Source organism: Diceros bicornis, chromosome 28 (genome assembly GCF_020826845.1).
Source record: "Diceros bicornis minor isolate mBicDic1 chromosome 28, mDicBic1.mat.cur, whole genome shotgun sequence".
In the NCBI taxonomy this organism is placed as follows: Eukaryota; Metazoa; Chordata; class Mammalia; order Perissodactyla; family Rhinocerotidae; genus Diceros; species Diceros bicornis.
The window spans coordinates 24,422,378-24,450,035 of NC_080767.1; the positions used below are offsets into that span (position 1 = coordinate 24,422,378).

The 27,658-nt window shown below is 44.5% G+C and overlaps 2 protein-coding genes across 12 annotated transcripts in view; one reads left to right on the top strand and one right to left on the bottom strand.

The window, feature by feature from the left end:
• ASTN2 (astrotactin 2) overlaps nt 1-27,658 on the bottom strand; it is an 831,863-nt gene that overhangs the window by 179,510 nt on the left and 624,695 nt on the right. Inside the window, exon 1 of one of the 8 annotated variants that reach the window (XM_058523884.1) lies at nt 12,986-13,348. The exons of the other annotated variants lie outside the window; for them this stretch is intronic. The gene's annotated coding sequence lies outside the window, so the exon portion shown is untranslated. Of the gene's footprint in view, nt 1-12,985; nt 13,349-27,658 lie in introns of those variants that run through there. 8 annotated transcript variants of the gene reach the window in all.
• TRIM32 (tripartite motif containing 32) lies at nt 13,614-27,282 on the top strand. 4 transcript variants are annotated; one of them, XM_058523887.1, is made up of 2 exons: nt 13,614-13,648; nt 24,188-27,282. In XM_058523887.1, the coding sequence occupies exon 2, from the start codon at nt 24,265-24,267 to the stop codon at nt 26,224-26,226; it is 1,962 nt and encodes a 653-aa protein (XP_058379870.1). In that variant the 5' UTR covers nt 13,614-13,648; nt 24,188-24,264; the 3' UTR covers nt 26,227-27,282. The 4 variants fall into 4 exon arrangements, with proteins under 4 accessions (XP_058379870.1, XP_058379869.1, XP_058379868.1 ...); XM_058523886.1 differs by having other exon boundaries at nt 13,621-13,648; nt 24,185-27,282; XM_058523885.1 differs by lacking the exon at nt 13,614-13,648 and adding an exon at nt 13,887-13,934 and having other exon boundaries at nt 24,185-27,282.

Genomic DNA, 27,658 nt, shown 5'->3' on the forward strand with positions numbered 1-27,658 from the left:
CTCTGTTGCAAACACTTAGGCCTTCCCTGTTCCTGCTACCCAAGACAACAACCCTGCTACCCCCAGCTCCCTACCCTTTCCATGGATCTCATAGGTAAAAGGTAATTTAAAGGTCACTTGGTCAGAAATCCCATTTAATGTTTTATTCAGCACCAAATCATCCTTCAACTTCTTTTTGGACACTTCTTTTTTATTTATTTATTTTTTTGTGAGGAAGATTAGCCCTGAGCTAACATCTGTTGCCAATCTGCCTCTTCCTGCTGAGGAAGATTGGCCCTGGGCTAACATCTGTGCCCATCTTCCTCCACTTTATATGGGACGCCTCCTCAGCATAGCTTGACAAGCGGTGTGTCAGTCCACGCCTGGGATCCGAACCTGCGAATCTCGGGCCACAGGGGCGGAGCGTGTGAACTTAACCTCTATGACACTGGGCCAGCCCCTGGACATTTCTAATGATGCAGAACTCACCACATTTTCAGGCCTCCAGTTCCATTATGCAACAGCACTGTTAAACCTAGATGGCTTCCCATCCAGGAGCTGCATTTCTCATCCCAAGCATCAGACCCAGAGTTATGCACTTTATGCTATTTGGATGCCCTTTCTGAAGTATTCAAGCCTGCCCCCTACCTGGGGGTCATGCTAAGATTAACCAACTAACTAGGTGGGTGAACTCTCCATCCCAGGAACTCTGGGGCATTCTTGCGTCGCTTCTGATAAGGTATATATGTCTGAGTGAGTGTGTGCGTGTGTGTGTGTGTGCACATATTTGAGGACTAGAATGGGAAGCAATACTGGAGACTCTAAAAAGAAGACAGGTCTACAAAACTGCCAAATCCTAGGACAACTGACCTTCTGATCTAAACTAATTTGCAGCTTCTTCCCTAAATACACAAGTAAAAAGCCCAATCACAGAGGGGAAGCTATAGCACAGTGACTTGCTTGTGATTGAATTCCAGCTCTTCCATTTCCAGCTGGGTGACCTCGGACAAGTTGCTTAACCTCTCTGAGGCTCAGTTTTCTCATCTGTAAAATGTCGATAATGTGAGTGCCTGAATCTTGGAATATTTGGAGGATCAATGAGAAACAGAACCCAAGGAGGAACTTACAAATTTTAACATGTCAAGAGCATCACCAGAGGTCAATGGTTCCAGCCGTTGGCTTTCACCTCAGCATTATTCAATTCTTGTGCACGTCTGAATCCGTAAATCTTCCCTTGTCACCTGCTGGGACTTTGGCCACACTGTCAGGAATTTCTCCTTAAACTAGCTGCTTCCTACCTAGCGGAACACAGTAGACAAGGGTAGAACTGAATGCTTAAGTCCAGAGCTATTGAGTCAGACTACCCGATTCAGATCCTGGCAAGTCACTTTACCTCCCCAACCTCAGTTTCCTCATTTGTACTGTGGGGATACTAATTCCTCATTGAACTACTCAGAGCATCAAATAAGAGATGCAGCCCTAGCTGGTTTACGCCTATGATCTCACATAGCCCTTACTATCATCCTATAAAGTAGGGGTTGTTGCCCCCTTTTACAGATGAGGAAACTGAGGCTCAGAGTGACATCGTATAACCTACAAGAGGATACAGTACTCGTTTCAAGGGAAAGCAGTTAAAGCTCTGAGGAAGGTCACACCGTCAGTAGGGCAGGGAGAGGGAGCCCTGGATACTGCCCAGTCGCCCAGTAGTGGCTGATGTCTTTTGTTTGTAAATTGGAATTCTTTTAATAGATATTTTTTAAAAGTACTAAAATACCCATGTAGTCCTGCTGTGTTATTTGCCCCAAAGAAAGTAAGGGGCAGAGTGAAGAATCCCCGTGCAGCTCAGTGGGCCTCCCCACAGACTAAGGCATGCTCAGGCCCCCAGCCCACACTCTCGACTTCGATCCCTCTTACTGTTCAGGGAGCAGTGAGCTTTGAAGTGTATCCTTTTCTCCCGTCTTTAAGACAAGGTGGGCTGTGGCCAGTAATGGGAGGTCCAAACAAAGGCCGTGTGTGATCTCCTGCTGCCCTCTAGTGACTGCTTAAGATGATTGCTCTTGGGAAAAACAGTTTTTCCATGCCAAAGAATGAATACTGTGTGTAGAGCAACTTGCTAGGCACTGAGGGCAGCTGGGAAGACAGTAAAGGCTTGGCTATAATACAAAGAAGCCTGGCATCATGCCTATGCCAGGTTCTGAACAAGCATTTGCTCAGAAGGCCTATTCAGTGACAGGTTTGCAGCTAGGCACTGGCAGGGGTAGGGGAGTAGTGGTGGTGAAGTTATAAACAATGATTTGTTCCAATCCTAGTGGTACTCAAGGGTAGAGATGTAATTGAGTGTATCAGCTAGGAAGGAAAAGCCAAAAAAGGAAAGAGAGGGGAGAGACTGGAGACAAGGCAGGGAAGAGATCATCGATGGAGCAGGATCTTGAAGGAAACAGGAAGAGATGAACTCCCAGGTAGCAGTGGAAAGGATGCGGTCTGAATATCAGACAGACCTGGGTTTCAATTGGAGTTTGGTCAAAACTAAGCATTCACCCAGGGCCTCTGTGTACAGTTATGCAAGTTGTGTACTGCACGACGGTGACAAGGCGAGAGGACGAGTGGGGACTGAGTCCACCCTCAGCTCCACTCGCCAGGCCTGTGCCCGTGGGATCGAATCCACGTGAAGGAGCGCCATTGCCGCATTCATACAAAAGGTGACTTATGGGCTAGCTGAGGCCCTGCATGTGACCATGGGCAAGCTATTTCCTTTCTCAGAGCCTCTGCTTTTTTATGTATAAAATACGGCTAATATTACAGACAAAACAAAGTTGTTAGAATTTAAGATAATGTATGCCCGTGCCACTCAAGAGATTTTAGTTCTTACTATTACTAGTAGTATTATTATAACAACTTGTTTTATTTTTAAGACGTGGTGGAGTAAGCGTTTGAAAAAGGGAGAGGGTAGGGGCCAGCCCAGTGGTGTAGTGGTTAAGTTCACACGCTCCACCTCAGCGGCCCAGGGTTCTCAGGTTCGGATCCCCGGTGTGGACCTACACGCCACTCATCAAGCCGTGCTGTGGCAGCATCCTATATGGAAAATGGAGGAAGACTGGCATGGATGTTAGCTCAGGGACAATCTTTCCGACCAAAAAAAAAAAAAGAAAGAAAGAACAAGGGAGAGGGTAGAAACAAAATTCACATTTCCTTAGCTTCTATGCTACTCTTTGCCAAGGACAAGACAGTGTGGATCTCGCTGAATCCTCACAACAGTGCTTTGGACTAGGAATATTACAATTTTTACAACCATATTTTCCAACTGAGGAAGCAGAGGTTCTGAGAGGTGTCAGACTGCAGCTAAAGACCACTAGGCATTCAGGGTCTGAGTCCAAGGCCCCTCTTCTGTCCAATGGAGCACAGAAGCATCATGCATAGGAGGCCCATCTTCTCCTCCCTGGGATCCCATTCCTCCTCTTCCTTAAGAACTCTGCTCAAATCGTACCCCCTCAAGGAAGGATTCCAAGATTAATTCCTCCTCAATTTCTTCCTCCTCCTTCCAGTAGCTTCTTAGGCTAGGAGTCAAGGAGGAAATGCCCACAAGGACTCATTCCTGGACAGGGCTTAGGGAACTGGAGGCCTCTGAGATGCCAACGATCTGCTTTAGATGAAGACTTCCAGATTATCCTGCTTGGACATGACCTTGAGGCAGCAGAGCAGGCCAACAAGACATACCAGACCACCCTAGGCTTGTGGGAGGTTGCCGGGTTCAAACACTGAGGAGGGTGTGAACCTGGGGCAGGACTGCTGGAGGCTTCGGTGTGAAGGACCATCAGAACACAAACTGGCACCCTCCGATCGCTTTCCTAGGGTGCTCACAGTCTTTGCTTTCACACTTCTAAGTCTTTATTTTCATCAAAATCTTAAACAATACTCAGGTTAAAAGATCACCTTTAAACAAGATGACAGGCAAAACTTTGGAAAACATGTTCAAGGTGAGTTACTTCTCGTATTAGCTCCCCTCTTCCCTGTAGCTGTGCTGGTAGGGACAGGAAGAGGGATTAATGAGCCCACTCATCAATAAATAAAATAAAAATACAGGGCTGAAACCCCTCAGGGATTCCCTGTCTTATCGTTGAGGAAATCAGCAAAATTAATACTAATAATAGCTACAATTTTACAGGCACATATTCTAGGCCAAATGTTCTTCTACTTGCTTTGCAGACATTATCTCATGTGGTCTGTATAAATCTTAACAACAAAGAGAGACAGGTTTCATTATCGGTTTTTAAAGATGAGGAAATGGAAGCTCGCAGAGGTGAAATCAGGGGCCAGGGAGAACTGGACTTCCACTCTGACCTGTCTTATTCCTAAGCACTTTTCCATTCTCTTTAGCTGCCTCCATTCTGCCATATTGCTGGAGATTCAGGTCTAGGCTTGTTATAAATTCTGGAAATTGAATGTGCACTGCATCTTCTGCCCATTGCATCATAATGATTAGCAAATAAAACCCTTAAAATAGAATCAATGGACAATCAATAGGGAATTGGTGGAAAAACTATGGTGCATCCACAGAATGGAGTCTTAAAAAGGAATTAGGACAATCTTTATATGTGATTTGGAATAATCACAAATATATTTTATTAAATGGAAAAAACAAAGTGCAGAACAGTGTTTATGGTGCTTTCTTTTGTGTAAGAAAAGAGTATAAATATATAGATATACATATTATATAAATATATATGAGATTTATATATATAATACATATTATATCTATATACAGATTATACAGAGAGATAAGCAGATATAATTTTTCACTAAAAAACACTGAATCAACTAAAAAGCTAAGAAAATGATTACCCATGCGGCGGCAAGGGAACAGGGTCAAGGGGACAAGGATAGAAACCAGAGTTTTTTGAGTGTATCAAAAATCTATACAAATTATATGCAAACTAATAAAAAAAATCTAGCCATGTATCAATTTGCAGGCATAACCACACAGAGAAAATAATTACATCAAGTGGCTTTAAAATGCAGCATTTTGATTTTACAGGCTTAGTGAGAAATATTGCAAATAAAAAATGATCTGCAAACATATCTTAAACTAGATGTAACGATTTATTGCTAGTTTTGATACTGGCATTGCTATTTGGAAACTATTATGTGTATATTGTGGGCTACAGCAAACAAGCCATTGCATTACTGTCATTAGGAACCAAGGTTATCAACATAAGAGGTGCTCAATCCAGAAATAAAGTCAAACAAGTTGAAAAAAATTCTGTATGCTGAAATTTCAACTGTAAATCATATAAACTTATGATTTGTTTTTCTCTTTTAAAAAATAAACATGCCATAGCTCTGTCCACTGAAAAGGCCTAGAAGTAATGGCAACCTAATAGCAATGAATAACCTTAACGCCCAGACTCTTCTTTTTAAATACCATTTCCCACTAAAAGGAACAAAAGACTCTTGGAAAGATTCCTTATTCCAAGTCTGGAGTAGGTATGGTATAAACCAAGCCTGGGGTATCTTGCTATGCCAAAAAGAAAGATAGCTGCCAAAGACTAATGCGGTCATTCCAAAATGACATAGAAGCCAATTTAGAGGGCCTCACACTGGCCTAACATTGAACAAATGGAACACCAAAGTGAATAATGACTGCGATTGAAATAGATCAAATAAATAAATTTCCTGTAATTCATAGTGTTCCTTAAACCAATGTTCCTCACCACTGGGGGTGGCTAGGAAACTAGCTCATTAGTCTGAAAATTGATAGAAGAATCAAGTATTAGTCAAGCTTTTATCATATGAACTGGATTTCAGGGTAACCACATTTTCCTTTATGGAAATAGTGCAAGTAATAAAGGCAGGAAGAATGACAGAATTAGAAAATTACCATTTTGCAATCTCTAATAAAATAATAGATCTAGACAGCTATCATCAATGGATCCTAAAACATTAGGAGAAAAGCTAATGGGAAAATTTCTAATCGATGGATCAGACTTCTAGCATTTGACCTGCTGATCAATCTTAACATCACTAAAAGTTGTAAATCAGACATTAAATGCCTTTAATATGACACCCCAGGAAGCACACGGCACAGCCAGTGTATTTCAGCTGGAGCTCCTTGGGCCCATGGATAGAATTCAAGGGTCTGTGAACTTGTATAGGGAAAAAATACTTCTTTATTTTCAGTATCCTCTAAATGCAATTTAGCATTTCCTTAAATTGTGAGTGCAGGCAACAAACAATAGTAGTGTAGCACCTCCTATGACTTTGACACAAATTCACATATATTTATATCACATTACTGTTGTTACAAATATTTCTAAATATTTATGTTCAAACTACTTAGAAACTACGATAGCTACTAGATTCTCCACTAGATCTTATCATTAATAAAGGAACACACATAATACTACATTACAAATTTGTTTTTTTTAATATTTTTATAACTATCTCCTGATATAATTTATTTCTTGTGTAGTCTCCATGTATTTAATTTTATGCATTTAAAAACATTATTCTGGGGCCAGCCCAGTGGTGCAGTGGTTAAGTTCACACACATTGCTTTGGCGGCCTGGGCTTCTCAGCTTTGGATCCCGGGCGTTGACCTATGCACTGTTCATCCAGCCATGCTGTGGCAGGCATCCCACATTTAAAGTAGAGGAAGATGGGCATGGATGTTAGCCCATGGTCAACCTTCCTCAACAAAAAGAGGAGGACTGGGAACAGATGTTAGCTCAGGACTCATCTTTCTCACACACAAAAAAACAAAAAACAAAATGAAACAAAACAAAAACAACACATTATTCTGATAAGGGAGTCTATAGTCTTCATCATTCTACAAAAGGGGTCCATAGGCCAAAAAAAAGTGATGAATCCCTAGGAGAGAGGAACAAGTTTAAAAAACACCAAGAAGAAGCAATTGGCTAAATCTGAAAAGTGGAAAATTCTAAAGAACAAGTGAGTCAATGTCTTCAACCAATAATGATACAGGCAAAATTACAGGTATAGTTATTACAGATTAAAAGAGACCTAACACAGCGGGTAGACATTTTGATTCTTATTTAAACATACCTACTATAAAAAAGATATTTTGAAGCAATTAAGGAAATTTAAATATGAACTGCTAGATGTGATAATGATGTTCAGATGTGTTAAAAAATAATTATCTGTTAGAGATACATACTGAGCTATTTATAGGAGGAAAGATAGGATATCTGAGATTTGCTTTAAAAGACTCCAGAAACAAAAAAAAAACAATTGAGGGTGAGGAACAGCTGAAGCAAATTTGGCAAAATATTGACAACAATTATTGCAGGGTGATGGGCACACAGGGATTCACTATGCCATTTTCTCTCCTTGTATGTGCACTTTTCTCAATAAAACACTGAGAAAAGAGGGCTGCCAGAAGGATTATACAAAATCAGTAAAGGCAATCATTGTTGGGAAGTAGAATGAGGAGGGATTTTCCACATCTATATTATGTACTTTTTTTTTTTTTTTTTTGTGAGGAGGACCAGCCCTGAGCTAATATCCAATGCCAATCCTCCTCTTTTTTGTTGAGGAAGACTGGCCATGGGCTAAACATCCATGCCCATCTTCCTCTACTTTATATGGGATGCTGCCACAGCGTGGCTTAACAAGCGGTGCGTCGGTGCGTGCCCGGGGTTCCGAACCAGCTAACCCTGGGCCGCGGCAACAGAGCACGCGCACTTAACCGCTTGCGCCACTGGGCCGGCCCCTGTACTGTTTTGATGCTTTCTTTTAAATGCATTTTCACATGTATTATGTTTAAAACAAAAATAAATAGCAATAAAATTTTCCTACTTTTAGAAAAATAAATTAGAATAATAGATACCATTCACATAAGAAGAATATGTGGGGTAGAGTTTGGGGGGTTTGGGGAAAGGAGACTGTCTCTTTGTCTGCTGCCACCCAGTCTTACAGATACCAATTGATGGAGAGTAATGGTAGCCACCATGAAGAGAAAGCTGGCTGAAATCCTGGAGCCAAGAGGACAGGAAATTTGGACTGGGCTTGAGATGTGGGGTTTAGCAGAAATAAGGCCCATGGGAAAATTTCCAGCAGCTCTCATTTAGCATTGAGTTGAGTTGAAGTTGATGACACTGCCCAGGGAACGTTCTCTGGGCAAGCCTTCAATGTACCAACAGTTATCAAGCATCTCCTCAACCAGTGTTTGATTACTGTTGACTGTTGACCATTCACACTAGTTCAAACCACTGCAAACTGGGTCTGGCCAATGCACATAAATATGTATGATATTAAAATAAAGCTTCAAAATTCTGAACCAGCTGTTTTCACATCAAGGAAATGAAACAAAAAGAAAAAGAAATCTCCCTCAACAAGCACATTTATGTAGTCTTATTTGTGATGGTTAAACGTTCAAACATGGGCTTGTCAATTTGACAAACTCTTATGTAGACGGTTTGACAACCATGAAGGCCAAAAAAAAAAGTGATTTTAAATATTTTCCTATATTAAGTAAATAAAATGTAAAAACTTATATTTATCAGAAAAACACTTGTTGGGTACCCAGCATGATCATAAATATGTATGAACAGTTTAAAAAGGAACTTTGTAAATGTTTATATTTATACAAATATAACCAATATAATGGTGATATTAAGGTGGTGGAGAAAGTTGACTCTTTTTAAATGTTCTTTTATGCTGTAAATTTAAATTGAATTCAAGCACCTATTGAGCACTCACCCTGTACCAGCTGTAGGCTAGACTGAGAAACACACAGGGATTGAGTATGGCATATGGAGATGAGTCAGAGTTTCAGCAGAAAGCAGACTAATGACAGACAGACAGATAGATGGATAGACAAATAGAATAAGAGAGGGAGGGAGGGAGAAAGGGGGAGAGGGGAAGGAGGGGAGTAGGAGGAAGGGAGGGAGTCTCTAAAATGGTCTGCAATGATCTCACCTCCTGATACGCACTGCCTATTAACAACCTCTTCCATTTGAGTAACTTCCTTCTAACAAACAGAATATGGCAACATTGAGGGGATGTCACTTCTGTGATTAGGTTACAAAAGTTGTGACTTCTGTCTTGCTCGAAGACTCTCTTTTGCTGGCTTTGATGAAACAAGCTGTCATGGAGCGGCTCATGTGGCAAGGAGCTCAGGGCAATCTCCAGCCAAAAGCCAGCAAGGAACTGAGGCCCTTAGCCCAACAAGTCTTAGAGAACCAAAACCTGGGGCCAGCCCTGTGGCATAGTGGTTAACTTTGGCACACTCTGCTTCGGCAGCCCAGGTTCTCGGGTTTGGATCCCGGGTGCAGACCTACACCACTTGTCAGTCATGCTGTGGTGGTGACCCACATATAAAACAGAGGAAGATGGGCACAGATGTCAGCTCAGGGCTAATCGTCTTCAGGAAAGAAAAAAAAAAAGAGGAAGATTGGCAACAGATGTTAGCTCAGGGCAACTCTTCCTCAGGAATGAATGAATGAATGAATGAACAAATAAACAAATAAATGATGTTATATATAAAAAAAAGAACTGAAACCTGTCAACAACGACATAAGTGATCTTAGAAATCAATCCTTCCCCAAACCTTCAGATGAGACCCCAGCCCTGGCCAATAACTTGACTGCAGCCTTGTGAGAGACCATGAAGCAGAGGACCCAGCTAAGCTGTGCTTAGATTCCTGACTCACAGAAACTATGAGATAAGAAATGAGTGTTGTTTTAAAACATGAAGTTTGGGGATCATTTATTGCCCAATGATAGGTAAGTAATACAGATAGATATAGTTTTATATTATTTCATGAAAATTCTAGCAATTCTAAATCTCTAGACTCAGACAAATTTGGCTGGGATGTATTAGAGCTTAACTGCTTACATTTTCTCCCCCACATTTTATAAGCAAGAAATTCCTCTTCCTTCTCAGAATTCAGTTGCTAATAAGAGAAGAAAAGGAGAATATTTTGTAGAGAATAGCAATAATAACAATAATAATAATGACTACAGTAGCTAACATTCATAGAGCACTTATTCTTTACCAGGCAGTGCTCTAAAAGCTTTAGGTTTATTAAGTCATCTAACGTTCACAACATTCCAATGTGGTAGATAAGTACTATTACTCCCATTTTGCAGAGGTGAAAGTTAAGTACAGAGAGGCTAAGTAAGTTGTCCAAGGTTACAGAGCTTGTCAGCTGCAACAAGTTACCAAGCATTCCTTCAAATCATCTTCTAATCTATTCCCCCAAATAACCTTCCAGGTGGGTAGAACTGGGTGGGTAGAACTGGGATCCTCCAAAGTCCTTGCTCTTTCTACTACATAGTGGTGGACTTAATAAACAAACTTATTTACAATAATAATAAATGCAATACAATGAACATTACTACTACAATGAACATTACTACATGTTAGGCAACATCCTAATCTGTAAATGCTTAACATCCAGTATCTCATTTTCTCCCAACAATCCTGTGAATTAGCTATTGTTATCCCCATTTTAAAGAGAGGTTAAATTAGAGATCTTCTTTGTAAATAGAGAAAACAATACTTAGCCCATAGGGTGATGTTATTGGTTGAAGGTTGAATTGTGTCCCCTAAAAAGATATGTTGAAATCCTAACCGCCAGTATATCAGAATATGACTTTATTTGGAAATAACGGCATTGTGGATGTAATTTGTTAAGATGAGGTCACACTGGAATTTTAATTAGGCATGATAGAGGTCATATTTAATCTAATCTGACTGGTGTTCTTATAAGAAGACAGAGACACACACAGAGAGGAGAATGCCACATGGAGACGGAGCTACACAGGGAGAAATGACGACAAGAAGATGGAGGCAGAGACTGGAATTATGCTACCACAAGCCAAGGAACGCCTGGGGCCACCAGAAGCTGGAAGAGGCAGGGAAGGATCCTCCCTCAGAGACTTCAGAGAAAGCATGGCCCCTCTGACACCTTGATTTCAGATTTCTAGCCTCCAGAACTGTGAGAAAATAAATTTCTCTTGTTTTGAGCCACCTAGTTTGCGATACTTTGTTATGAAAAGGCTAGGAAACTGATATAGGTAGTTTAAGTGGTAAATGGTAACTGTGGTTTTCAGCAAACAGGGTGCTAACTCCCTACCTGGTCTGAGAAGAGGGTATAAGTGAGGTCTTAAACTATTTCACAGCAACTCTCCCATCTGCCCCCACCTACAAGACAGGGGCTGGTAGAAGTACCCAGGCCCCTGTCCAGAGAAGTTCCTTGCCATTCTGGTAAAACAGGCCACTCTGAGTCTCCAACATGGCAGGAACCCAGGGCAGAGGGCAATTCCTGCTTTTCTCTGGCAATGCCGCTCAGACCAGCTCATCTGGGTGTCTTTGCCTTACCAGGATCATGCTCTGTGGTCTTGACAACAGCCATGATTTGCCCCATATTCCTTGACTTCCTAAGCATCATCATCTCTCCTTCTCTCTTTTGAGTCTTACAAACAAGCCTTACTCAACAAAATAGAAAGATAGCTGGTGTCATAAAATGTGGATGAGTCTTTGGATGGTGGTTCAGTGTGTCATAGGCCTGACTGGTCTGGGTTTGTACCCCAGCCCTACCACTTCCCAGGAGGTGACCATATGCAAGGTACTTAGTCTTGCTGAGCCTCAGTTGCCTCTTCTGCAAGATGCAGCTACTGATATCTACCTCAGTCATTGTTAAGGGGATTAATTGTGACGTGTGACAATATCTATGAAGAGCCTGGTATACTGCTGGTGTTCAAAAAATGGTCCGCTCTTTCCCAACTGACCCCACTGAGTCATTCTGCAGCTAGAATAACTCTAGGTCAGACAGGGATATGATTTGCCTAAGGTCACATTTCTAAGTCTGACTCAGCAACTCTTATGTGCTGGGCACTAAGCTAATAGATGTGATGACAAACAGGCACTGTCCCTCAGCCCACTAGTGAAGACTGCAGGGAAGTGGATAATTAAAGCCCAACCTGGTATGTGCTTTGCGAGAAGTCATCAAATTACAAGTCCTGGTACTTGCTGAGCATGCAGCAAGCACCTCGGAGTTCCCAGAAGCTCAGGAAGGTGGGAGAAGCACGTACTTCTCTTCCCCTGGCCCTGCAAGGTTCTGTTTGCATCCACGGGCTGCCAATTTTGAGCAAAACCTGCCCCCAGGGCCCATGAGTCCCTGACTGGGCCCCCTCTTCAGCCCACTCCTGACTCAACCTATTCCTGGCCTGTCTGGTCAAACCCTAGCTGGCCCTGGACTGCAAGTATATCCTTGAGGTCTCAGATAGCCCCAGAGCTCCCTAGCCTGTTCAAAGGATGCCATGAAGTATACCAACTCTGACTCCTGTTGCCCTCAATATCTGAAATGCTGGGAGCTGGGGCTTCTGGAATCAGCAGTCCAGAGAGTGTAAGAGCTAAGTGGAATTTAAAAAAATATTTACCATTAATTAAGTGCAAACCACTATATATTCATAATCTCAGTTAATCCTCACAGCAAACTTCATCTCCATTTAGAGAAAAAAATGGGCAGCAAGATTAAACAAGGTTAAGAGGGTGGATTCTCATATAGAATTGGGTTCCAATCTAGGCTTTATACTTATGATCATGTGGCCTTGCTGTTTAACCAACTGGGCATCAGTTGCTTATCTAATAGGGTCATTATGAGGATGAAGTGAACTACGCATATGAAGTGCTCAGCTGCAGCCAGACACTAAGTGCTCAAAGATGTTAGCTTTGCTACTGTTTTTGTTTGTTGTTTTATCATTGTGCAAGGTCACATAACTAAGTGGGATTTCAAGTCCAAGCCCATCCTACTCCAAACCCCTTCCTGCTCCTAACCTATACTACATGGTCACCTGCAAGAGCCGGTAATTGGCTTCAAACTACCTAAGGGGCCACAGGTTCTTGGCAGCCAGGAGGCCAGACCACCTCCCACCTGGGAAGACTCTACCCTTTCCTGGCTCCCTCGAAGCTAGACTCAGGTGTGGGTTCCTGGGTATCTTCAGTGTGCAGGGACAGGAGCTGCAGACTGTATTCCCATATTTACCTCTGCTGTTGGCCTCGCAGCTGAGTAGGCGTAAGACTCCTTCAGCAGAACAATTTGTTCATCAGATAAACTTGTCTCTAGGCGGCGGTGTGTCACAGGGAGAAACATGGGGCCAGAAGAACTACGTTTCTAAGCGAGCCCAGGTTCTGTGTTTGCCCCCGAGGGTAAGTTGTATTTCCTTGGTCCTTTTGTCAGATGGGAAAGCTGAGGTTCAGAGAGGCCTTTCTGTGAGGCGCCAGGCTTTGCTGAGGACCACTCCTGGAGGATGCGATTTAGCGACGGGGTTGATACAGACTGGAGTCAGACACGTGAGTTCTGGTTTACCTCCCGACTCTGAGGGAACTTGGGCAGGCCCCTTTCGCCTCAGTTTCTTTATCTGTACAATGGCCCTCAGTTTCTTTATCTGTACAACGGGGACAGGAACCTGAGTGACGTGTTCCTAAAGCTCTGCATATCTCAGCGGAGACCTCGCCCCTACGCGGTCACTCGCGCCAGCCAGCCTACAAGCCCCAGCATGCCTCGGGGGGGGGGGGGCGGGGCGCAGTGATGGACAGGCGGTTCTGTGAATTGGCGCCCGCCAAGGGCCGCGCGTTGGCGCGTGCGCAGAGGGCGGCGGGCGGGTGGGCTGGCGACGGTGGACGCGTCGGAGCCGCGGGCGGTCAGGTAGGGGGCGGGAAGGAGGGTGGGGGACGAGGGACCGCGGGCAGAGTCACGGACGGTGGCTGAACGGCGGGGCAGGGGCTGTGCTGGCGTGCAGCGGCCGGCCCACGCCCGAATGGCAGGGTCTGGGGGCCGGATCCTAGGGGCAGGGCCGGGGTGGGGGTGGGGCTGTAAGGGGCAGGCTCGGGAGGGATTCGAGGGGGCCGAAGAGCTAGGAGAAGATGCAGCTCCGGGAGGGGAGCGAGGGGCTCCGAGAAGATTCGCGGTGCAACATGTCAGGAGGTATGAGGTAATGTGGGGGCCCTGAGGAGAGATGGTGTGCAGCATCTGGGAGATGGGAGGGGATCTGAAGGCCCTGAAGGGATCAGGGGTGCAGAATTTCGGACATATGGAGGAATTTGGGAGCCCTGATGAAATCTGGGGTGCAGAATCTCAGGAGATTTGAGGGAATGCGGGGGCACTGTTCTTGCGGGGGGGCCGCAAAATCTGAGATCAGAGGGAGCAGGGTCAGGGGCTATCCTATTTGCTAAGGAGGCAGCGTTTTCCCAGGGGGAATCTGGGGAAAATTGAGAGCCTGAGTTCTTGGGGGATCAGTGGGAAGCAGTATCTTGTTAGCAGAAAGAAGGGACCTGGTTAAGGTTTGAAGGCAACGTGTGCCATGACGTGGGTAAAAGAGGAAGGAGCAAGGTTGGAGGGCGGCACAATGCCTGATGGAATGCAGGGGATGGGGGCTCGGATTGAGGTGTGGGATTGGGGTGTTAAACTGGGATGCTGGGTTGACGGCTGCAGAGATTTGGAAACAGGGATTAAAGGATGTATGTCAGAGGGATTTGGGGTGCATGAGTGAAGAATCGGTGAAGGTTGCAATATAGAGCCCAAAAGGCTGGAATTCTATATTGTAAGAGAGTTGGGAACAGGATTTGGGGAGGGTTGAATGGTGGGGTGGGGATGTACCAAATGAACTGTAGAATTAAAGGACTCCGAATAGATTTGTGGATTGGTGTCATGGGCTGCTAAAGAAATTTTCTTGAAGTCTCTGCATGGGAAGTAAAAGGAGTTCTGGGGACCCAAGGACCTAGAAGTAATGTATGAAACCATATATGAGTGTATGAACTTTAGGAGAGTTCAGGGGTTCAGCAACGAAGTCATGTCTCCAGAGATCAGGACTCCTGAAGGAGCCTGACTTTCCTTGTGAGGGACAGAATCGCCCTCACTCATGAACCAAAGATCCCTTATCCCGAGGCAGCCATGGTACTGCCACTAACTCCACTCTGAGCCCAGGCCTGCTGAAAGTGGTAGGCTTGGGGGGAGAAGAGAGTTGTCAAAGGGAGCGTGAAGCAGGAAATTATTCAAGGTCATCTGCCTAAGCTCCCCTCTCCCTGTTCCCCTAAGCTGTGATAGCCGATAGTGTGTGAGACCTCCAAAGGATGAGGGAACAAGACCGCAGGCCTTATTTTCCTCATCAGTTGAATAAGTAGATGGAATTAATCCTATATAAGGTCCATTAGAGCTTGAAGAGGCAGTGCGTCTGTGAATGAGGTGTTTGGGCTCGGAGAGAGACACGAAAACAGGAACTCATATATATTGAGCATTTAGTCCTGTGCCAAGTTCTAAAGCAGTGGTTCCTACAGGGGCTGGTGTTGTCCCCCAGGAGACATTTGGCAATGTCTGGAAACATTTTTGGTTGTCATCGTTGAGATGTGGGGTACTACTGGCCTCTGGTGGGTAGACATCAGGGATGCTGTTAAACATCCTACAGTGCACTGGTCAGCCCTCCAGTCATAAAGAATTATCCGGCCCAAAATTTCAGTAGTGCCAAAGTTGAGGAACCCTGCTCTAGAGTCAGATGTACTGGATTCAAATCCTGGCTCTATCTCTTCCTGACTTTGTGATCTTGAATGAGTTACTTAACCTCCCTGTGCTTGGCTCTTCATCTGTAAAATGGGGTTAATAACAGGACTTACATTGTAGGATTGTTGTAAAGATTCAGTGAAGTAAATCAGAGTACCTAGTGTCTGGTGTGTAGTTAGTGTTCAAAATTTACTAAGTTTCAATTCTTATGGGTACTTTCTTACTCAGTTTTTATAATAGCCCTCCTAAGTAGGCTCTAGTTTATCCAGTTTTACATATAAGGAAACTAAGGCTTAGGACGTGACTAAGGATCCATAGCTGGGAATGGCAGAGCGAGGCTCAAATTCAGATCTCTGTAACCCTGTATATTCCCTCTCTCTTGTCTTTTCCGTGCTGGGGCCTGCTTAGTCTTATTATCTCAGCCCATTCCCCTCTAATGAAAGGATTGCCCAGTGAGGATGGCTGAATATCAAATTAAACTGGAAAGGGGATAAATCTATCTGATTAGGTAGGGAGTAGCCCTGGACTTTGTTCTTGATTTGCTCTTAGACCAGGACCAGTGGGTAGATAAAGGGAGGAGCTTGAGGTAGCAAGAGGATGAGGTGAAAGGGACTAGAGTGTGAGGTATGGAGGCCACTGGCTTGATAAAACACCTCACGCCAGGGATTGAAGCTGAAGGCAGTCATTCTCTAGAGAGTAACTGCTGTTCTGAATGATCTCTTCTGGGCATCCTTCCCCTGGGACAGAATAACAGCATTTGCTGTATCAGCTCCAGAACTACCTACAGCATTGCTGAAGCCAGTTCAGAAACATAGTAGGACTGTGGGTCAGAAGGCAAGAGACTTAGCTGGAATATCCACACTCACACCCCTAAGGAAAATTATGTAATGGGAATCAGTCAGCCTGGGAATCAGTGGCTTGGCATCCAAAACTCTTTCCTCTGCTGCTAAGTTACTAGGTGATCTTGGACCACTTGCCCTTGTATTCTTCAGTGTAGTAAAAATATGAATAGCTACCATTTATTGAGTGCTTACTATGTGCATTCTCTCTCCTCCTGGTGATCCTGCCAGCAGTCTAGGTGCTACTCCGCATTTCACAGCTGAGAAAATCAGCAGGTTCAGTGATTGGCCTGAGGCTACACAGCAAGTGGTGAAGCCGGGATGCAAGCCCAGTCAGTTCTGTCTGACTCCTGAATTATATTACACTAGTTTTATTGGAAAGGCTTTTCCAACACTTAAGAGCCCATAGGCCTATGTCTAGAGAGTGGTTGGTAAAGTTTACAAGGCCCTTGAAGTTGTCCATGCACACTGATGTGCTGCCTCTGTGACACTCCCTCCCTTATGTCCTGGTAGAACAATCAAGTTTAAAAATCATTCCTAGGTGCCTCTACCAAGCTCTCAGCCAGACTCTGCCTCGAGCTAATGGTATCCTAATCAGCTTGGGAACTGGAACTCGTCTTTGGAGTGGGTGTGGTTTTACAGCTGTGAGTTGACACACCTGGATTTGAATCTCAGTTCTGCTACTTACCAGCTTTTAGACCTTAGACAGATTGCTTTTCTCTGAGCCTTGGTTTCCTTATTTATAAAGAGGAATAACACATACTTCCTATAGTTATTATGAGAATATTCCATTCAAATGCAGGAGGAATGAATACAGTTTAGGGATCTGTTATAAAAAGTGCCTGACACTCAATAAATGATAGTTTTATGAGAAGAAGGCAATGCTAGAGGGAACTGAATGTTGCTTCACCAAATTTCAATGACCGTCAGGAGCCTCCGCGAGTGTCCCCCAAATTCCCATCCCTTCTTGTACCTTTCCCAGGATTTGCTTCCTGATCCTTTAATCAGAATCTCATGATTAAATGAACATGTGTTGTATGCAGAAAAAGGAACTGAAAGAGAGTTGAGTGGGTTGAGATGAGTTAGAGGTCCCCTGAGAAAAGGCTGTTGATTTTTCCCTCGTCCTATATTCTTTGAGTCACATTGGCAGCATTGGTGTTACCCAGATGTTTGTGGAAGATGCAAGAGAACCTTTCTAGGTCCTGCAGTGTTAGAGGAAGACAGAGAACCAACAAGCATTTTTCCATCAAACTCTATTATTGATTTAACCTGCCCTTGACACATTTTTTTGTGTGTGTATGTGTGAGGAAGATCAGCCCTGAGCTAACATCCGATGCCAATCCTCCTCTCTTTTGCTGAGGAAGACCGGCCTTGGGCTAACATCCGTGCCCATCTTCCTCTGCTTTATATGGGATGCTGCCACAGCATGGCCTGACAAGTGTTGCGTTGGTGCACGCCCGGGATCCGCACCCTCAAATCCCGGGCCACCGAAGCGGAGCACACACACTTAACCACTGCGCCACCAGGCCGGCCCCGTGCCCTTGACATATTTTAGCTAGTTTCTTTTCCCACAGACGTTTCCTTTTGGGTTGTTTTATGTGTCCCAGACTGGTACAGCTTTGGGGTCATGTCTGTGTTTTACCTATAAGCCCCCACCTGTTGAGTTTATCTTAGCTCTTTGCAGGGGCCTTAAATGCCCTGAGTAATCTAAACTTCAGAATCCTCTGCCACACATAGGACTGGGTGAGGGTGGGGACCTCACTGACTTTCTTTTCTCTCTCTCTCTCTCTTTTTTTTTTTTTGTGAGGAAGATCAGCCCTGAGCTAACATCCATGCCAATCCTCCTCTTTTTGCTGAGGAAGACCAGCTCTGAGCTAACATCTATTGCCAGTTCTCCTCCTTTTTTTCCCCAAAGCCCCAGTAGATAGTTGTATGTCATAGCTGCACATCCTTCTAGTTGCTGTATGTGGGACGCCGCCTCAGCATGGCTGGAGAAGTGGTGCGTCAGTGCGCACCCAGGTTCCAACCTGGGCCCCCAGTAGCGGAGCACGCGCACTTAACTGCTAAGCCACTGAGCCAGCCGGCCCCCTCACTGACTTTCTTAAAATCAGTCCTGCTAGCCTCTCCCAGAGAGTGACCATTGGCGGCCTAGGGATGGTTATGTACTTGATTAGCACTCTATTCAAATGCAGGAGGAATAAATACAGTTTAGAGAGCTGTCATGAAAGGAAATGTGATAAATCTGGCAAAAAACCCATTCAAACCAGGGAAGTGTGTGAATCGTAGGATAGACCTTTATGTCTTATAAAAGGAAATGTAGTACTATTTTACATGTTTTCTAGTTTTTAGGTGAAGAGCCCTATTCATGTCTGTTTCTGCTCAAAATTATATCTCCGATGTTTTCGTGGGGCTGAACTCGTAGTAGGTGCTCAGTAAAGATTTGTTTAATTAATTGCTTCAGGTTCTCCAGTTTTGCTCAGGGCCTAAGCCCCCAAGGGGCTGATAGAGGTATAGGAAGTAGAGATATCTAGAGAACTACCCTGTGGTGAGGCCTCAAGCACTGGATGGAGATTTGAAACCTGAGGTCATCTCTGTTCCTTTGATTCTGAGATCAGGTAAAACAGTCTCCCAGGAAGGCTCAGAATTTTTATGTTTGAAATGTATGTATCTGATATCTTGGGCACCATCTGCCTATTGAAAAGTACCTGTTCATTTCTTCTCATAGGCTGCGTGGTGGCTGCCACTGCTCCTACTCCTAAAAACTATTATTTACTGCACTGTTAATTGTATGTCTGGCTTGGTACTGTACTAAACACTTTATGCACATAATCTCATTTAATCTTTACAATAACCTTGTGAGGAAGATACTGTTTTACAGCCCTTTTTCTTAGATAAACTAAGAGCTAGAGAGATAGGTAAGACTTGCCCAAGTCTCCCCAGGAAGTGGTAGAGCTGGGACTCACATCCAGAAAGCCTGGTTCCTGAGCCCGCTTTCTTAATCTATATAATACTGCCCACCCCCAGTTCGTGCCTTTGAGTCCGAGTTCTGCTATATGATTTATGAGGTCTTGATTTCTCTCTCCTGATCTCAGGTTACTCATCTATATTACTCCTTGAGATCACTACTAATTCTGGCATTCCATATGTAGTCTTTGCTAGAAGGAGCTGAAGCAGCTTATTTTCTGGGCAAGAGACCTTGTGAATTCATTTGCCCATCAGTTTCTAGCATGAATATCTAGTGTCCTCAATCAAATTCCTTCAAAGCTGACCAGTCCTTTTCTTAATTTTTATGTGCCTTTATATGCCATGAAAGGAAAGATTCTTCATCCTTTCAAAATGCAGTTTGTAAACTGAATGCTTTGCTAATACTAGTACTAGTTGTTGTTGTTGATACTGTTCCTGATTGTTACTAAAACTATGATAAATAGCAGTCTTTCACTGCATACTACCAGTTTCCAGGCTAAGCACCTTATATGCATTATCCCTAGTTATCACAGTAAATTTTTTTTTTTTTTTTGTGAGGAAGATCAGCCCTGAGCTAACATCCTTGCCAACCCTCCTCTTGTTCAAGCTGAGGAAGACTGGCCCTGGGCTAACACCTATGCCCATCTTCCTCCACTTTCTATGGGACACTGCCACAGCATGGCCTGACAAGTGGTGCGTTGGTCTGCGCCTGGGATCCGAACCCAGACCGCCAGCAGTAGAGCACGCACACTTAACCGCTACGCCACGGGGCCGGCCCCCTGACAGTAACCTTTTTATAATGTAAGAAAACAGGTCTAGTGAAGTTAAATAACTTGCCTGCTGTCCCACAGCTTGTAAGTTATAGTGCCAATTTGATCCCAGTTCTGTCTGACTTCTAGGTTCATGTTTTTTGTTTGTTTGTTTTTTGTTTTTTTTCTGCTGTGTTGGTTATTTATATCATGGACTGGAGAAAGCCTGGTGGTGCAGAAGTGGCTACATCAGACTAGGGTATGACTAAAGAATTTTCCTGAGTCTTAGGGCAGCCCGGGCAAACAGAGCTTAGGGGTAGATTCTCATCTGGAGGTGAAGAGCTGGGCTAGTATCATTATGAGTTGTGCAGTATTAATCATGAGATCAAAGGAGGTGAGGAGGTGGAGAAGCTGAGGTGAGAATGAGGTGAGGGGTCAAGAGTTGACGGTACGAAGTGCACAACAGGAAACATGTTCAAGGTATCATGAAGGCAGCCAAGATTATAAATAACATGTTGGGGGTTCATCTGATTGGTTTTAGATTTGACAGCTGTCAGAAAATGGGCAGCTAACTTCAAGACTTGGGATGGTATGACAATTTCTTTCACTCATCTAGTCTTTTAAGGGAAACTGAGTTCACACTGACCTTCCATCGGAGTCATTCTCAGTGTTAACAATAATGACCAGCTGTATCCGTCTGGACAAAAGGGGCCGTATTTCTCTTAGCTCCAAATCAGGCTGGGATCCTGCTGAAAGCAGTGTTCCCAGGTCGTAGCAATGGGAGACCTGGTTTAGGCTTTCTCCAGGTCTGCGGTTATCTCCACGCCTAATGTTTTAGTGATGGGAATTCATGTTTCCCTCGCAAAGCGTGGCAGCCTCAGGACAAGAATCTTTTACATTCTCTTCTGCCTCAAGAGAGCCTAGTGGAGCTGCAGACAGCTGAGATAATTTGGGGTATGGATGTGGGCATAGTAAATTCATTTTTAAAGTGAATAGCTTAGACAGGGAGGCAGGAAGCTTTTTAATTGAAGGAGGTGATATGATATTCCAGAAAGCTGGGGAACAAATTTGCTGGTATTTTTACAAGTTGGCAGACTTGTTTAATTAGCTGATCTGCAGTGCCAGCTCTGGGAAGAACAGATGTCCCTGTGCTTTGTAAGGTAACATGCTCTGGATCCAAACACCAAATGTTGCCCTCAGTCTGTTGTCCCAGATGATGGAAGAGAGCACTGAAGCTATTTTATTGGTTTAGAATTGAGAAGGTTTGCCTGGATCCTGAGCTGAGTTTTCTATCAGTATTTCTGTATTATGGCCCCTAGACTTACGGCATTTAAGAATTCAGCATTCCCAGTTTCCAATATCCACATGAGATCTTATACGTTCATATGTGGTAATGTGTCATTTTGTTGAGGCATGGATTTGAGTCATAATAGGTTGCAAGGCTGATGTGTGGGAGTAGGTCACTCAGCTAATAAATCAATCTAACGCAGTCTACAGCAGCTAAATCTCATAACTTTATTATTGTTCCTTCTTCCTTGTGGATAAAATTATATGCTATAAGGCTGCATTTCCCCGAGTGTGGTCTAGAGAGCACTTGTTGATAAGTGTTATATGACAGTAAAAAAAAAAAAAATAGTGTTAAGTAATTTGGGGTTAAACAAAGTTAAACGTAACTTTTGCGGGTTCCACCATGGTTGAGCTATGTGACCTTGAGTCAGTTTTTCTGAGCCTTAGTTTCTTCCTCTGTAAAATAGGATAATAAAAATAGTACCTACTTCAAAGGGTTATTATGAGGATTAAATGTGATTATATGAAGCATTTAGCATGGTATGTAGCACATAGTAGGTACTAGATGTATACTATTTCACGTCCAGTAAAAGAGAAGTGGAATTTCAGGGAGGTGGGATTGACTTCAGATAAACTGTGTATGTCTGCTAACTGAGTATTTGTCAGATTGCATCCCAAAGCTAAATACGGGGGAAATTTGTAATATGTTTCTCTGCATTGACTCCCCTTCTTCTGTTGGCCTGGAGGAACAGTTGATGACTTTGCAAAGCTTTCCTCAGCTTGCTGCATTGTCCTTGAAACCAAGCAAACTTGCCCTTCACCTCCTCCTTCTCCTTGATGCTTGACCATCCGCAGATCATGAGACTGCACAGGGTAGGATTTGCATTGAAGAAGAGCTAAATTTACCCATGTGCCTCACCTTATTAGATCTTGCATTCTAATTTGGGGTGTAAATTGACAATGACTTAAGGCTGCAGAGCACTGAGATCTCTCTGGTTCTACTTCATGAGCATTGTGGGTTGAGGAGGGTGGGAGTGTTCCTGGCATGTACTGTGTGAAGCCGGGGGTGTTCCAGGTCCGAGATAAATTGTCTTGATGAGGCACTACCATTTTTTAAATCATCTGGGCTTGAGTCTTTTGGCTGTCTCAGCTCCACCACTTCCCCATCCTGACCCACTCAGTGGGTTTCTTAGTGATTGCACTTCTGGAATATTGCTCAAATGCATCTTCTTTCCATTTCCACTACCTGCTGCCTAGTTCAGGCTCCCCATTACCTCCCCCAGGCAGTTTTGCAGTAGCTTCCAAACTAGTTGCTCTGCCTTTTCCTCCACTCCATTCAAGCTTTGACCATATCAGTTCCCTGCTCCAAAACATGCATTCCTTCACTATGCCCATCAAAATGAAGTTCACAGGTCTCATTTTGCCTCTGAAGACTTTTATCATCATTATCCAATTTCCAAAGCAGTTGCTATAATCCCCTGATATTCTCCCAAAATTTTAACCTAAGGATAAAAGAGAACTAAAATTTAAGATTTTTTTTTGGTGCTGAGCCAAATCTTAGCACTTTATACACTACGTATACTATCTTATTTAATCCTTACATTGACCTTGCGAAGGCGGCATTATTCTCCTGTTACAGCTGAGGAAGCAAACCCAGAGAGGCTGCGTGTTCTCTGTTCTCTTTCTCCTACACGGGAGTTCTTGTCCCTTCCCTTCTCTACCTTTGTTAAGACTGTGCCCTTTGCCTGGTACTCCCTTTCCCCCATCTCCACACATCTGTGCTTCCTTCCAGGTGCCTTTGAAGTGCCATTTCCCCTCAGACAATTCTGTTCCCCTTCCAGTTAGAGTGAATCCCTCAGCCCCCATCAAACTTAATTTATATCTCATTTATGATACTACTTTCTGCCTTGATTATCATTTACCTAATGTCTTGGCTCCTTTCCTGAAGTTGGAGCACCTGAAGGGCAGAATCTGTGTCCTGAAAACCTCAGTATCAGTATAGTACATGGTACCTAGTGTTAAATGGGTGGGTAGGTGAGTAGATGGGAGGATAAATGAATGGAAAATCATGTATTTTCTGATCTAACGTTTTGCTGATCATCTAAAGCTAATCATCATCATTTTCTGTTTCTCTGGATGATCCATAGACCCCCAAATATGACATAATAAACTCTATACAACATGATAAAAAAGCTTCCATGCTTTTGCTCACTCCATTTTCTTTGCTTAAAAGGCCTTTATCTACCTCGTTGCCTTGTTTCTTTCAAGACATATCTCAGGAGTGTCACTGCTTCTGGGAAGCCTTCCCCCGTTCCTCTAGGCAGAATCTGTTCATTACTCCACCCACTGTGCTCCTGCAGAACTTTGTGTGTAATCCTTTCCTATACATAAGTTTTCTACGCCTTTCTCCTAATATAAATTATGAGTTGTAGACTTCACAAAATATAAAAATAATCACGAACATTTATCCAGCATACTACTTTCCAGGTGCTATACTAAGTGCATCATATTCATCATGCTATTTACCCCTTCCAAAAACCATCTAAAGTAGACACCATTATTATTTCAATTTTACAGATGGGTGATGGGGAAACTCAGCTTTGGGAAGTTTAGGTTACTTCTTTAAGGTCACACAACTAAGTAAGTATCAGAGACTCCAGAACTTGAATTTTTATCCACTATGCAATGCCTTGTCAGTTTTGTTTCCCTGTGTATCACCATCACCTAACACGATGCATATTTGTTAAATAAGTCAGTGTCTGAATGAGTGGTGGTAGCTATTCTCTAAATGTTTCAGGAGTGAATTAATTCATATAGGCAATGGAATAATGGCTTCTTTTTCTCTTTAGCAGGATCTGATCTTCTGGAGCATGAATACTAAGCTCTTCGGTCCTGGGCTGTGCTAGCAGGACCCTTCAAAGGAAGAGCAATGGCCGCAGCAGCAGCGTCTCACCTGAACCTGGATGCCCTGCGGGAAGTGCTGGAATGCCCCATCTGCATGGAGTCCTTCTCAGAGGAGCAGCTGCGGCCCAAGCTCCTGCACTGTGGCCATACCATCTGCCGCCAGTGCCTGGAGAAGCTACTGGCCAGTAGCATCAACGGTGTCCGCTGTCCCTTTTGCAGCAAGATTACCCGCATAACCAGCCTGACCCAGCTGACAGACAACCTGACAGTGCTGAAGATCATCGACACAGCTGGGCTCAGTGAGGCTGTGGGGCTGCTCATGTGCCGGTCCTGTGGGCGGCGGCTGCCCCGGCAGTTCTGCCGGAGCTGTGGCGTGGTGTTATGTGAGCCCTGCCGGGAGGCGGACCACCAGCCTCCGGGCCACTGTACGCTCCCTGTGAAAGAGGCAGCTGAGGAGCGGCGTCGAGACTTTGGTGAGAAGTTGGCCCGTCTGCGGGAGCTTACGGGGGAGCTGCAGCGGCGGAAGGTGGCCTTAGAAGGTGTCTCCAAGGACCTTCAGGCAAGGTATAAAGCAGTTCTCCAGGAGTATGGGCACGAGGAGCGCAGGGTCCAGGAAGAGCTAGCTCGCTCCCGGAAGTTCTTCACAGGCTCCTTGGCTGAGGTTGAGAAGTCCAACAGTCAGGTGATAGAGGAGCAGAGTTACCTGCTTAACATTGCAGAGGTGCAGGCTGTGTCTCGCTGTGACTACTTCCTGGCCAAGATCAAGCAGGCAGACGTAGCACTACTGGAGGAGACAGCTGATGAGGAGGAGCCAGAGCTGACTGCCAGCCTGCCCCGGGAGCTGACCCTGCAGGATGTGGAGCTCCTTAAGGTCGGCCACGTGGGCCCTCTCCAAATCGGGCAGGCTGCTAAGAAGCCCCGGACAGTCAACATGGAAGATTCCTGGGCCGTGGAGGCTGCAGCCTCTGCTGCCTCTGCCTCTGTTACATTTAAAGAGATGGACTTGAGCCCCGAGGAAGTGGTTTCCAGCCCTAGGGCCTCGCCTGCTAAGCAGCGGGGTTCCGAGACAGCCACCAATATCCAACAGTGTCTCTTTCTCAAGAAGATGGGGGCCAAAGGCAGCACTCCAGGCATGTTCAACCTTCCGGTTAGTCTCTACGTGACCAGTCAAGGTGAGGTGCTCGTTGCCGACCGCGGCAACTACCGTATACAAGTCTTTACCCGCAAAGGCTTTTTGAAGGAGATCCGCCGCAGCCCCAGTGGCATTGATAGCTTTGTGCTGAGTTTCCTTGGGGCTGATTTGCCCAATCTCACTCCTCTCTCAGTGGCCATGAACTGCCATGGGCTGATTGGTGTGACTGACAGCTATGACAACTCCCTCAAGGTGTACACCTTGGATGGCCACTGTGTGGCATGTCACAGGAGCCAGCTGAGCAAACCCTGGGGCATCACAGCCCTTCCATCTGGCCAGTTCGTGGTAACTGATGTGGAAGGTGGAAAGCTCTGGTGCTTCACTGTTGACCGAGGAGCAGGGGTGGTCAAATACAGCTGCCTCTGCAGTGCCGTGCGGCCCAAGTTTGTCACCTGTGATGCTGAGGGCACCGTCTACTTCACCCAGGGCTTGGGCCTCAATTTGGAGAATCGGCAGAATGAGCACCACCTGGAGGGCGGCTTCTCCATTGGCTCTGTGGGCCCCGATGGGCAGCTGGGTCGCCAGATTAGCCACTTCTTCTCAGAGAATGAGGATTTCCGCTGCATTGCTGGCATGTGTGTGGATGCTCGGGGTGATCTCATCGTGGCTGACAGTAGTCGCAAGGAAATTCTCCACTTTCCTAAGGGTGGGGGCTATAGTGTCCTTATTCGAGAGGGGCTCACCTGTCCAGTGGGCATTGCCCTCACTCCTAAAGGGCAGCTGCTGGTCTTGGACTGTTGGGATCATTGCATCAAGATTTATAGCTACCATCTGAGAAGATACTCCACCCCTTAGGGGGTCAGAAATATCAGTTTCTCCTGTTCCCCAGCCAACTTCTCTTCCCTTATTCGTTGGTTGTTGGTGGTACCATAGAGTACACCCAGCCTGTGTCCTGATTCCAGCTGGCTAGTCTTAGAATTTTAGAAGCTCTTTTAGTTTTTTTATTTGCATTATTTTTCCCCCTAAATATAGAGCTTTAACAGATGCATTGCCCCAAATAGGACACATAATGGGGTTAGCTGAAGTTTAATTAGAACTTAGGCACTTCCAAGGCTTCAGTAGAGAGCCTTTTGCCCTTGTATTTGAAATTTGCCCTTGTAGTGAATCTTTGTTGATTTTCCTCTCTTTTGGCTTTAATGACCCTGGTCCATTATTTCCTTCCTATTATAATGTGCTTCAGTGCTTCATCTGTGACACTTTCTCTTCAACTCTGCTGCATTCAGTGTGCATGCTCCAGTGGGATCTGCTCCCCCTTTCAGTGACATTTCAGACATCATATCCTTGTGGCTTGATGTCTCAGGTCTGGTCACCTTTACCAGTGTGAAAGCTCATTCATTTAGCACCACCAAGAGAGATTACAGTCCCTTTGATTACTTTGAGATTAAGGATGTCTCGGCTCTGGGGGTTTTGTGTCATCTTGGATTGGTCTCTAAGTGCAGATGTGACAGAGGATGGTTTGACCCTACTTGGTTGGTGTTGAAGACTTTAGCCTGGGTATTGCTTGCCTTTCAAAGGAACATGTGGATTGAAATTATCCCAAAGCATAGGAAGATGAGAATAAACAAACAGAAATGCTAATACAGTCAGCGAACACTCTTGGACAGTCTCTAGGCTCCTCATTTTTCATACTCTCTCTCTCCACTGACCTGTGTGAAGAGTTGTCTGCAGAATTGTACAACACAGGCCAGGGCCAACAAAGTGGGGAGGTGGGCACATCTCATTTTCATTACTAAAACAGAAAACTGTTGGATCCTTATTCTGTATTTTCCTCAAGTGAGTGCATAATATTTGGTTCTGGGATTTATTTCCATTCCTCTATCAAGCATTAAATAATTGATAACTGTTTCTTCATCACTGGTGTTCACGTCTTTTAATTAAATAAGGGATTTTGGAGGTGAGGAGAGGGATAAGTTGTACAATGCTGTTTTGCTTCCATATCTGACACTGCATTCCTTGAGAGCATTAAGGATTCACCCAGGTCAAAATTCAGCCAAAAGCACCATTATGTAAAGATAATCCAAATCTTACTCCCACATACATATGTAGAGTCAGTCCCCAAGGTCTAGAGTCACTAACACCCTCTTCTAAATTGAGCCCCCACTATCTGCTTTATCCTTATGATTACAGTTCAAAAAAGGAAGACACTTTGTGCTTTTAAGACCAGAAGTGGTTGAGGGAATTTGTGACAAGGTTCCTCGGGCTTTGGTGTTTAGCAAGCAACATATCT

Excerpts from the sequence above, each read along its gene's own strand:
- TRIM32 (XM_058523887.1), top strand. The coding sequence starts at position 24,265 with ATGGCCGCAGCAGCAGCGTCTCACCTGAACCTGGATGCCCTGCGGGAA.